The sequence below is a fragment of the Parus major genome, chromosome 2 (genome assembly GCF_001522545.3).
Source record: "Parus major isolate Abel chromosome 2, Parus_major1.1, whole genome shotgun sequence".
Lineage (NCBI taxonomy): Eukaryota > Metazoa > Chordata > Aves > Passeriformes > Paridae > Parus > Parus major.
In genome coordinates, this window is record NC_031769.1 from 131,558,741 (window position 1) to 131,572,411 (window position 13,671).

The following is a 13,671-nucleotide window of genomic DNA, read 5'->3' on the forward strand; positions in this document are numbered from 1 at the left end:
AAAACTAACAAATCTGAAAAATTAAATTCAGAAAGTCTTATTTACTACATTGGGAAAAGAATTCACATTTGAAATTTGCAGAATATATGTTTATATATATAAATGGAGACAAATCAGTATAAAAATAAAGTTTGGTAACACCTTTGGTTAGGTACTACAGCAACTAGAATTTACAGTGGTACCTAAATGACATTAGATTCTAGTTCTAGTACTTGATGGGTTTGCAATAAGAAGTTAGGCTCTGAATCCTTACAGAGCTTTCTGTGTAGTGACTTACAGAGAGCTCAAACAGTCTCACAGTGATCAGCTTGCTTGGTTTAGAAGCAAATACTGCTGTACATTTTCCTCAGAGTAAGGGAGAGTTATGCTCACAAGTCTTGCAGATTTTGGCAAAGAAATTTGCCATCTACCAGGCCTGACCTCCCTAGCAAAAGTAGAAGGGTACTACAATAGGCAGTACTAGATGGAGGAAGTCATTATTTGACATTTCATTAACTGTATTTTCATAATGGAAAGTTTGTTAGCAAATGTAAGAAGTACTAGTGTACATTAAAATATTATATGGGTGTTGAATAGTTTAACTAAGGCTACCATATTTCCCTCTTTAAAAATCAGTAATTTATATGATATGATTTGGAATAAGAAAAGAAGAAAGTTTCATCTAGATAATTTGTAAGCATAAGTCTTTAAGAGTGATATCTGAAAATTTAGAAACTTCCATTTTTAGTTTAACTTCCTCCCATAATTATGGCTGGATTTTGATATTCATACATAGTTGTATACAGCGGTAAGGAAGGAGTTTCACTGCACAAACAGGTTATTGGAATGATGGCTTTCCTATAAAAGGAACATTTGCTGAAGACTGGGATCATGTAGCAAGTGTGTTAAAAGGATAAACAATGAGTGAGGATGAAGACCAGAGAGTAAAACTATTTTTTTAATTGCTCTTTATATGTGTATGATGTAAAACCACAAAGTGAAGCTTTCAAGTGGAAGACTGTCCCCTTGAAATAGCCCTCCAATTGCTGCAGTGGTTATTGAGAGGATTGCAGCCTGTAGCCTGGAACCTGAGGGTGACAATCAGTTTAACCTCACAACTCAACTTAGTCTTCAAACAGCATTGCCACAGCTTCAAAGGTTTACTGTCAAAATCCACCCTCTCCTTCACTTTGGGGATTTCCTGTTTGTTTTTCTGCTTGAAATGCCCATTGGAGATTGTAGCAAACTCTATATTAGCTACTGAATATGAATTTTTTGAGGCCTTCATCTGTTAGCACTGTGGTTAGCGACAGTTGCTCCATGATGCTCTGCAGAGCACAAAACTTGCCCACTAAGACATTAGTATTGATCCCAATGGTAAAAATGCCATTCCTTCTAATCAGGCAATAGGTCAGAGCCTTTATCCTAAAAACTACTTTTTATACCTATAGAGCTAAAGAGAATGAGGCCTCACAAGTCACAAATGGGAGCTTTAAGCCTCTCATGAAGTCTTTATGAGAAGCATGTTGTTGCCACTCAGCTGTTCCTCTGAGTGTCCTACTGGCTGTGGGAAGGAGAGAGAAACAGAGCATGGAGTGATTGCCTCACCATATTGCTGCTGGGTGCTCCAGTTATCCTCTACTCACTGACAGGAAAAATGATGACAGACCCAAAAAAGTCTCTGTGGGTTCATTAATATTCTTAAATATGTGGATAAACAATGGGTTTTTCAAGGCCTGGATATTATTCTTTTTTGTAATTTTGTTGAATTTAGGAATATTTTTTCTCAGAATTTATTCCTAGAGTCAAATAATATATTCTGTGGTCATTTCTTGCCATCATGTAGATGGGTGATGTTTTTCTCACCTTCCATAAAACTGAAATCTCTCTTAAACAGTCATTTAAACTAAACAACATTCCTACTAAAGCTAAGGTTGTGTTTCTTTGTCTGTCAACAAAGAAGCGAGACAGTGGATGTTTTTGCTGATGAAGCTTCCCATTCAGAAACAGAACTGATAGAAGAACAAGTGAGGTAATCCTGTGGTTTTGTGCCAGGCTCATTAGCACAAAAACAACCTTTAGTGCCTCAGCTTCTAATTTTTGTTTATGTGTCTCGCTGTGGTGTTTGCTTGTTAGGAGCTTATAGATGTAGGTTCATGATGTATGGTATTATTCTGAATCTGTCTGTGTCAAGTCCTTTGTATGCTCTAGGAGTCCAGTTATGACCTCATGGAAGGCCTGAAAAGATTGCTTTTAATGAGTGTTTTATAAATGCATTCAGCAAAGTCAAGCTCTATACTCTATTTCAATGCTTTTAGAAATAAAATGCTGTTACTAACACAAAAGTCTTCATAATAAGGCTGTGGTATGTCTCTCTCCTTTCTGATACTAATTAAAATTTGACTTCTTGTTACACTTAATCACCATCAAGCCACTCATTGTATTAACTGACTTCATTGTAAAATGCATGACTTCGCTCAAGGAAAAATCCTGAAGGGTACACATTCCCCATTTGTATTCTGTATCTGTTCAGTTACCCAAGGAGAGCTGGGAGGAGTGATTTTAATAAATAGCTCCATTAGGGTATGGATTTTACTTTTTTAATTGCCTTGATTTAATGTATTTGAAGATATTGCTAGCAAATACTACTCCTTGAAAACAGACCAAATTCATTGGGGAAAAAAAGGTGGGGCTTGATTAATTTCTGAAAGTAATGGTCTGATTAATTGCCTATGATAGTAGAAGATATCACTCGTTGATCAATAAATTCTTCTTTACTCAGTCTAATTCTTCCCACTGCATCTCTAACAATTAACTTTTTCCACTACTGTTTTGGTACAGTTCCATAGGTTGTGGGTTAAAAAAAAAAATTTAATTACAAACCAATTTTTTTCTAATTGTTGGATCCTCTTTAAGTTCTAATGATGTAGATTTTCATCTGAATACAGTCTGAGCACCACATATGAATCTATCACTATAGCCTAGCCTGTATCTAACAGACATCCCCAAGACTAATAACAGTTAACAATGCTACATGGTAATTATAACATCTAGATTGTGAACTTTCCTACAAGCAAGACTGCTACCTCTAGAGAGAATGCAAACTGTAAAAAATGTGTAGAAATCTATTCATATGAGGAATAATGCACAATTAAACTGCACAATTAATGAGTTCTTAGCTTTATTGAGACTTAATATTATGTCAGCTACTTCTTATTCCCAGGTTGATATATTAATTGACAAAATAATATTATTTTAACCCAGAAGTTGTCAGGAAACAGACTATTGCATGGATAGTCATTACTGAGACATTGGAAACATTTCAGCCCATTTATCAAGAGTATGGAGCAAGTCAAATACGTGTAAAAAACCTGTATGTTATCAAGGAGTTATCTCATAAAATTGATTCCCCCTAAAAATGTATATAATAAAATGATTTGCTCCAAACCAGTATCATGCAGCATATTTTATAATTAATAGAAAAGTCAAAGTTCAACTGAGCTGCTTTTTGACTAACATTACAGGAATTGTGAAGCAGCAGATAGACAGCCATATCAAAGATCCAGATCAACAGAGCAACGTCCTGTGCTAGAGCGGACCAACTCCCGCTCCCGATCCACAGAGCGTCCTGACTCAAACCTCATCAGGTCGATGCCTTCATTAATGACTGGAAGATCTGCCCCTCCTTCACCTGCCTTACCGAGGTGAAACAGACAAATCAATCAGACTAAACCCCTTCTGCCCCACCAGCTCACCATTTTATTTTCCCAGTAGCTAATTGGTATCGCCTCATCCTTAGCTGATCACTAGCAGCAATAGATACTAACCCTTTCAGTGTGAACACACTATTTATATTCTACTCTGGATATAATGGTGTGGCTACCATTGCAAATTGCTTGCTAACAGTATTTAACTACGTTTGTTTATGATTTCTCATTTGTCAGGAATCCTGGATGGTTTCCACATAAAGCACCTCATAACTATCATATTCTTCTCTTACAGAATGAGAAATTATTTGTGTTCATCAGACATTGCTTATGGAACAACCCATCATAACATCAAATGAAACTATTTTTTTAAAAAAAAAGTTTCTTTAGATGCACTGTACTAACTTTGTCTATTACTTATCATTTTAACCACCATTTTCTCTGACTACATTTAACTGTGCCATAGTCTGTACTGTTCCTGTTTGAGTACCCCTGATTGATATTTTGAGGATTTCTATACATTATTCTTAGCTTAAACAAACATAATACAATAAAAAGATTAGCACATTTTGGTCTAGATCATGTTCAGAAGAGCCTTTATTTATTTTAGAACTGCAGAATACATTCTTTTGTTTTGTGAAAGTTAGAGTTAGTATCATCAAATCCCCAGTGAGAATTGAGTCAAATATCATTGTCTTTCCTCAGTTCATTACTCTGTTCAGACAAATTCATGTAATCTCACTGCAACTCAAAGGTAATTTAAGAAAATACAAGCTGAGTAAAGATAATTGAATTTGACTTGTGAATAAATTTATGTGTATGTGGCTATTATATCCATATGCACATGAATATGCACACAACATGTTTTCTGGCTTGACTGTGTGAAAAAGCATCTTATGGAAGCATCTTCAGCCTTAATTTGGCTTCCTTTTCATAGAGAGATTTCTCTTTTTGATCAGGTCTTTTTCTGAAAATATACAATAGTTTCCCTCTGAGACTGCAAGGGTCCCAAATGATGTAAAGTCTACTTAGTCATGCCATCAGTTCTTGACGATACTTAAGAATGACTTTGTCATTTAATGGCTGTGGTTTGTTTTGATATGTGTCCCATAGGTCACATCCTCGAACTGGGTCTGTCCAGACAAGTCCATCAAGTACTCCAGTAGCAGGGCGAAGGGGCAGGCAGTTACCGCAGCTCCCACCCAAGGGGACGTTGGAGAGAAGTAAGTGGATGGTTTTCTCCCTCATGACATTACCAAATTGCTCATGGAGGTTGATTATACTTATTATTTTTCTTTTGCCATTACAGTTGAAATCTCTTGAGTTTTTGTGTACAGAGTTGGGATTTGGTAATGGTATTGCATTTTTTTCTTCTATTATGTTTTAATATCTACAGTACTCTTGGCTGACATGAATAATCAGCAGTATAATGCACACAAAACAGGGTGGACTATTAGCATGATCCTGTTCCTTTTGAACTCAGTATGTGTTTTGTCATTGACTTCAACAGGCACAGGAAATAATCTTTAGTATGTTGTCTAGTGACAAAATTCTGGCTCTTTTGGGAGTCAGGAACCCAGCTGATCACTTGTGGGCTCACATGGAGTGTATTACAGATTGCTAATACAAAACCTCTGCATCTTGAAACGGGAAGAGCAAGAAGACAGGTAATAATCTTTAAAATAAGGAATGTCAGATATTTCATGATTCACGTTTTACTGGTACTGTTATTGTGCTTATCTTTAATCTTCTATTAAAAGCACTGGTTGATGGAGATATTTACTGAAATTTTTCGAAGCAGAGGTATATAAACATATTTTTGACAGCAAATACATTTTCACCCTTCTATTTTTAGTAATTAGCTGTGCTGTGCAAAATCAGTCTAAATGGCCATATACACTCCTTTGTTTAATCCTTCTTGACATGTATTTTGTAACTTTTAAGAAACTTCTGTTGGTTTTAACCCCTGTGCTTTGGTTCCTTTTTTTTTTTTTTTGTTTGTTTGTTTGTTTGTTTCGTTTTTGTGACTTTCCGTAGACAATGGAGACAAGGAGATAGAATCTTATGAAGGTCTGTACATAAAGAAGGGCTTTGTTTTTCACCTGAAGGCCTTTTTTCACAGGCTGTATAGGGAAAAACAAACCCAACTGCAATTGATGTTACTTGATTGCACAGACATAGTCAGAATTATTGTCATAATGATTTAGTCTTTATTTTTAGATCTATGGCTCATAAATTTTACAGGATTCTATATGAAAAAAAGACAATATAAATAATACAATCTAAATATGATTATCATTAGAAAAGTACCTAGACACATATTCATTTTTAAAAACCTAGAATTTACCCTATGGCAAATAAGAGAATTTCAGCAGTTATGTAGGTACATTTCCAGGATTAGCAGATATTCAGGCACATGTTTAAATATAAGCATTGGAGGCGATTTGACATGTTTTATGTTAGCCACACATTCAATCAGAATACTGTTTTTCTTGCAAATATTTTATACTGTGATACGTTTGCTGAATTAGTACATAATTTGCAAATAATATGGGAAAAAATAGAATTGAGAAAATCTTTCAAGAAGTTAAAATATTTTGCTTTAAATAAAGTTTCCTTATATTTTATAGTACTAAAACCATTTAATTTACTTAGTAGCAAGCCACAAGATATCAATTGCAGTCCTTGGTTATACCACTGAGGGTCTTTATGTAGTTTTACTGTGTTTGTCTCATCAGACTTTTTAATTTAGTATTTCCAATGTTTACAGTATTTATTTCCATTTGGGAAACAAAACTTCATGAAAGGAAAACTCTTGTTTTCTCAGATCATCACTCTGTTAGATTAATTTCTTTGTCTTATGTGTTGTGACTTGCTTATATGAAATACAGTCTAGATATTCCAGGCAATAACCACATCTATTCACATGATGTTTGCTGTCATTGCTGTATATGCTTTTATGTTTTACCACTCTTCCCTGCTCTTTGCTTAGTACATCTGTTTAGATGGTGAACTCCCTAGAGCAGCAATTGTGAAGTACAATTTTTGTATATGCAATATATCTTTACTCTGTTCGATTAGAGAGGGTAACAGTCTTATTTATTATTTACATCATAGGTTCTATAGAGAGAAATGTAATAAATACAATAAAATAATTATTTTTTATAGGAGTGCTAGAATTGTTTCCTCTGGTAAGTACTGCTGGGACTTGAGGAGCTCTCTTTTTACTCAAAAACTGAGTAATATTTTCCTTTTACTTTGTCTTTTAAAAAAAATAGTCTTTCGGAAAATCTGGGTCATGAAAAATTGCCAGATCCACAGATTTTGATGTTCTAATATACAATCAAAGCATCATAAGTGACTCAAGATACAGTAACTAGACATATTTCATATTGAATTTACACATATAAAAATGGTGAACACTCTTAAAAAAACCTAATCCATAGATACAACTTTCATAGAGTATTCTATGTAATTTTCTCTTGAGAATTAAGAGCTCATATTCTAATACCAATAGAGTTATTCTTTGAGGCTTTTTCTGTCCTTCTTCAGGATTTTCTAATAATTTTCTTTAAAGGGAATAGTAATTTTCTTTAAAAAGGAGAGTGCACTGCGAGAACAGCAGATTACCTAACTTCGTTCAGTGACAGAACACAATTAAGATTAATAGCAGTCTTTTTACTGTGGAGAATTGAATTTTACAGAAAGTTATTTTAGGCAAATGAAGTACCAGTTACAAAACCTGAAATTAATAGAATTGGAAACTATCATAGAAAGAGTTTATATTAGTATTTAAGAAATTTAGCATCAAGTAAACCTGAAAGTTTTGTAGATATTTGAGTAGGTTTCAATGCCTTTTTTTTACACTTTTTTTAAGTGTTAATCAAAACTTTTGTGTGTTATTGGGAAGGCAATATGACCATACCAAAAAATGTCACAGAGTAGTTCTTTCTGCTCTTACAGAACACATACTTGACTCAAATGAAAGTTAAACTTTCTGAATTTTGAAATCAAGGATTTCATTGTTGACTAGATTAAGTTAAAATCAAACTCATGAAAAGAGTTACTAAAAGGTACCTTATAGGCAATGATGGATTAAAAATAAGCTTTGTAAAAGAGAAAAGAAAGAAGGAAAAGCTTATCTGTTGCAGACTTCCACAGTGGTCTCATTTAGTTTGCATACATTTGAATAATCTGTATTTCTTACAGGGTTGTATCTGCATACCTTTTCTTTAAATGTAGTACAAATACCAGAACTCAAGTAGAAAGAAGGGAGTAATTTGCTGTTGGAGATAATATTTTGGTATATGACATCACTCACTAGAATGTTGAATATTGTGTGCTTATGGCTGTGTGACTAGAAATGGAAAGGAAGGAATCTCAGGGAAAAACCTAACCCTTTGGGTAATTGCCTTCCAAATTAGGATCAGAATTAACAAAACCTTGATTTGGGTTAGATTTAGTTCCATGAACTGCATTATGTGGTTGGGAGTTTTTTGCTCCAGGACATGAAGGTGCCTTTTGAATACTTTATTTCAAGATAGACCAAAGTGTTTGCTTTCAAGAAAGGTACGTGGGAATAGCTATGAAGACCATTCCTACCTGTGGTGTACTGACCCAAACATATTTTTATCAGTATTCCACATGCTCAGTAGAACATACAATATCCTTAGTTATGTTGGATTTGCAGCCTTTTATGGTCATGATATTTTTGCTAATTCCTTAGGTTGTCACTGCTGTGTTTGCTGCAGTATCAGATTTGCCTGTTAGGAATGACCAGGTATTTCTGAAATGCACGTCATTAACTCGTATACCCAGGCTATACCTTAGCATCTAGGCAGTTTGGGACTTGCTTTAGATTTTATTAGTTTAGTATATTTTCATGTTATGTGGTTACAAAATAGTTCTGAAAAGATATCTGGGACCATCTAACAGATTTTCACTAATGAAAAGCCAGAAGAATTTTTTTTTCAGCGAAACACTTGCTTGTATGTTTTAAAATTACCCTAGAGATATAAATATCTTGTTTAAATTAACATTTGTAGAAAGTATTGTGAAATTGAACTTGGTTTTAGTGCTGAAATATTGATGTATTCTTAAGTGTTCTGTATTTTTTGCACTGTTGACAAGAAGTGAATAGTGCAGTATTTATAGTTCTTAAGGGTTAACAGGTTTTTTTTCATTTATATGTGGCTATAATTTATTTCTTTGTTCTTACTTGCCTTGGCAGAAAGATGAAATCACTGACCACTTACTCCTAATTAAAATGGAAGACCATAAAGTGGAAGTATTCAATATTCACTCTTTCAGTTCATTGTTAATTACTAATCAGAGAGAGAGCATTTTTTCCTAATATATATTTTTACTTTTCCTTTTAAAAATAAATATAGTCCTTTCTTTCTTCTTTCCACAAAAACATCTCCCAACCATAAAAACTAGAAAATCATATTAGGCCAAACAGATGTAATAAAACCTTAAAATTTGGAAATAAAGTACTCAGAAATTTAACAAATAGTAGAGCTCAGTAAGGATTTGCCTTTCTATTTATGCTCTATGGTAAGGACTTTAATTATATGATCTCATAATAATCTTGTGTCTTGAGAAAGTTATTTCAGAACCTGTTAAGGCCTGACATTAATGCTGATTAACTGTCCCCTCTTAACTTCAGGTGTGGGTAATCTTTTTTCCAGAATAAAATTAGATATGAATAGAATTAACAGGAATACTTGATTAGGTTTAATCAGGGATAGCTAGAAACCATTAGTCAGTGTTTATCTCTCTCAGATACATATTCAAATCCCTAAAAGGACATAAGTATAGTGACAATGTACTATTGCAATTTAATGCAGTCTGGAATGGTTAGGAAAGCATAGCTACTACTGACAGAAATACATGTGTTTATTTTAATTTTTTTATCTCATTTAGAAGATAATTTCTTTAAATGAGAATTCGTTTTACAAAATGAAAAGGAATTTTATTGTGTGTTTTATGTAGCCCTACCCTAGTTTGATGGGAGACACAGAGAAATGGTTATAATGCAATTGCAGAGGACCAGTACTAAGTCTGGTCATGATTCTATCATACTCTATCAGCTATGATTTTAGAATATATGGCATATGGTATTTTTTTTAATAAAGGATTGATCTCATGCATAAAATATAGGATAACCTAGATTACCTTCAGCTTGGCTATGAACTTAGGCAAACACAGCAGTCTAAAATATGGAAATATGTAGCTTTGCACTGCTCTCTTTTTTTGTGTGGTTACTTCTGTGGTACTGGCTGTACTGTGTTAGAAACCTTCATACTTGCACAGTGTATCTGGCATTTTGTGGGCTTGACAGCAAACAGAATAGGTTGGTTCACATAGGTACAAAGGCTTCCTTAGGATCCTTTCTGAGTCTACTTTGGGGTTTTGATTTCAACTGTGATTTTGCAAAAATACACCTTTGGGTATTGGATTGGTTTTTTGGATGCTGAGAGGCAGCAGAATCCTCACATCTTGAAGAATATTAAAATATTTAATTTGCGTTAGTACAATTTCCATAAAAAAACTTGTACAAACTTTACCTACAACCCAGAGTTTAAAGTGCTTACTTAAAAGGTTCTGACATCTCAAGGGAACTCGTAGTTTATAATTTCCTCTTGGATTGGCAAAAGGAGAAATTAAACAGTTTTATGAAATGTGAAGATCTTAATGTGTAGGTCTGAGACTACAAAGGGCATAAAAGGAAAATGACTGAGAAGTCATACAGCTGTGCTTGTGACAGCCGTTGTTCATTTGCCTTTCAGGGTACCTAAATTCCAAAACCATTTTAATTCAACTCTACTGAAAATGGGTTTAAAAAATCTTAAGCACATCTTCTATACATTCATTTCTATGAGACAAGATTGACTGTATAGGTGATATCCCTGTTGAATATTTTAATTGAAATTTTTAATGTCATGATTTCAGTTGGAATTTAAATATTCTGGTTTTATCATAGATTTGTAGAGCAGAAATCTAAGCAGAAATTAGTTTGCATTTGCACTGCATTGATTATAGCCTGAATATCTCTATTAAAAATAACCTCCTAGAACCAGTGGTTTTAAAATTACTATTACGTGCTAGCTAAACCTAAAGTCAAGTAATTCAATGAGGTATTTAATTTATCATAAACTTATACAAGTAATGAGAGATCTAGAAAGAATTTTGGAAACAGAGAACATGAAAACTCAATAAGCAATCAAAATCTGAGCCTTGAAAAACTACTCTATATTGCATCACATCAAAGCTGTTTAATAAAGAATTGACATTTAAATTAAAGCAGAATATAGTATATCAGTAATTCAGTTTGACATTTCAGTATTATTACTGTTGTTACTCTCATGAGCTTTGTCACAAAAGAAAGTTGTGGTTCTTTATTTTAGACATTAAAAAATATTTGTGTTTTTTATCATTAATGGCACTTCCACTGTTGTTCCAAACCATTTCAGTATTCTCTACTATTTAAATATGCTCTAGACAACTGCAGATACTAGTGGAAAATGTCTTTCTTTTTGCATTCTAACTACTCTGAAATCCAGGTAAAAAACATATTATCTGGCAAATTGAGGATACTTTTTTTTTTTCCCTAGCTGAAAAAGCATTTTCTTTTTTTCTTCTGCTCTTTTTAAAGTACCAAGTGTGTTCACTACTTTATGATTTTTATAAAATTTTAAATATGCTCTTTGAGAATGGAGGCTTGGACTTTATTCCCAGGAAAACTAAAGCAAAGCCAAGCAGAAGATTTAAACTAATTATCTACCTGTATCTCTCTGTTTTCTCTGCTTTGGTACTTATTGTCTGTTTTCCAGTGCTTAAAAATTTAGTGAGAAATTGGTGACAAAAGACATTAAGGGCTGCATACGAACATCATTACTTGCAGAAAGATCTCACTGGAATAACTAGATATATAAATGAAAAATAGCACAACAATGTTTTTATCTTTGATTCACTAAAAAAATAATTCCTGCTGCAGACTGAGGGTTTGTATGTTATTGTGGATGTCTTTTGTTTGATGTTTATTTTTTATTTGAGCAGCTTGTAACAAAGCATGCATGTTTTTGTCTTGCTTTTTTCCCCCTCTCTCATCCCTTGCTTATCTAATGCAGCAGGAGATGAAGAAAACAAGCGTACTGGAGTTCAGGAGGCAGAGGTGGAGGCAGGTCTGTCTGACCACAAGTGCCTATCTCCTTTAGATATGTTTTCCCCTGAGTATACAGGGAAGCTTTACCAGACAGCTTATAAATACATTGAACATAAAAAATCCAGAGAATATTTATATAGTTTCATTATCTTTATCATGAAAGAACAACACAAACAAATTCATTGTAGCATAGTTTATTTGCCAGTTGTGAATGTTTAAATAATTCAACATGAAAAAAAGAACCCAATTATTTTACTTTTTTTATTCTTTTTTTATGAAAATACTCTGTCACTATGCTCAAGTAACAGGCTTAGCAGATCTGGGTGGGTACTTCTTAGATGTGCTACTGTCTACTTTGCATTAATAATTTTTACAAGCAGGGAAGTAAACTTTTTTGTATCATGACACTTTTTTTTTCCCTTAGTTTGCATAAGCAGACTGATGCTGGGTAAAAATAGCAAGCAACTGCATTACATGGAAATACTTCAACCTTTCTGAATGATGTCCTCCATCCTGCTTGGAAGACAGTTCAGTTGGTAGTGTGATGAAAACTGATAGCTCATGATCAAATCAAACAGTTGCAAATACTTTTTTCAACTCAAATATCATGTGATTAAAACATAAATTTAACTTCTAATTTCAGGAAAGACCCAGTACGGTTCAAAGATATGCAGAGATCTAAAGGAATAATTTCTCTGTTCTTCATTTTCTTTTTCAAAGGAAGAATCATAAATGCATAAATTTCCATTTACATGCCTTGTTAATAGGTTACATTCTGCTGTCCATAATTAATTAATAGCTAATAATTGCCAAAAGTGATGGAAGCGTGGTGAAAAAAAAAAAAAAAAAAAAAGAGTTGATCAAGAAACACATTTAGTACTAGCTGGTAGGAAAAATTGCTAGCACACAAATATGCCTAAAATGCTAAATGCTGCTTAATAGTCTAAGTGTCTGAATCCTTTGCCCTGAGCCCTCTTCCCATCGTTATTTAAGAGAAGAAAATATGGATTACTATTTTCTTCTATGAAAATAGTCAGGAATAATTAATGTGATGTGACTCATTACTTGTTCAAAACTCTGGATGCTGGAGCAATTTCTTGATTTTAGTGTTGGAAAGCAGGTTTATTTTTTTTAAATTTTGGTTCTCACTTAGGCATCCAAAGTGTCCTTTAATATCTTTGCCTTCCCATTTTTGTCATAGTACAGTTTACTGTTTTATTGCTTTTGTTATGATTCTGTCTCTGTGGTGTTCAGTGGTGTGTGTACTGTGTGCTCTTCACTCTGTGTTTTGTGATAACTCAGGTGTAGTGCATGGAGTTTTGCTCATGTAGCTTACAACAGGTTTGTGTGTGCTTGTAGTTACATTGTTCTTTGTAGTAACTCTTCCAATTGTTATTCATCATTGTCTGTTTTTAATGTTGTAAAGACTGTGAGGAAAAACATCAAACCCCACCTGTTAATGGGCGAAAAGGCAAGTTGATTATAACATTGATTATGAATTGTAGGTGCTTGAGAAATTTCTTTTTTTTTTTCTGCATGTGTGTGTGTTGCTTAGTTCTACTAGCTCAAAAATAGTGTGTTCACATATGTTCGATTTCAGTGTGTTGTGTTACTTCTTGGATATAATTATTTTCAACTAAGGTTTAAAAATACTTATTGGAATCAAAAACTCCAGATGTTTATGTTTTTGCAGCTAACTGTATTACTGAAGATAATTTGCAGAAGTTTACAGTAGGCAGATATGTGATCAGGTTGGCTGAGCTAAAGGGGTAGTTTTTATATTTCTTCTCATTTTGGAATTCCTAGGCTGCCTTGCCC

At 33.7% G+C, this 13,671-nt stretch overlaps 1 protein-coding gene across 44 annotated transcripts in view; it reads left to right on the forward strand.

Moving 5' to 3' along the window:
- Positions 1-13,671, forward strand: part of RIMS2 (regulating synaptic membrane exocytosis 2) — a 443,102-nt gene that overhangs the window by 304,859 nt on the left and 124,572 nt on the right. For 36 of the 44 annotated variants that reach the window (XM_033512411.1, XM_033512408.1, XM_015618871.2 and 33 more), the window contains 2 exons: positions 3,504-3,683; positions 4,800-4,909. In XM_033512411.1, coding sequence (XP_033368302.1) covers positions 3,504-3,683; positions 4,800-4,909 — 290 coding nt within the window. Of the gene's footprint in view, positions 1-3,503; positions 3,684-4,799; positions 4,910-5,723; positions 5,757-13,671 lie in introns of all 44 variants that reach the window. The other 8 variants (XM_015618869.2, XM_033512392.1, XM_033512403.1 and 5 more) reach the window with 3 other exon arrangements.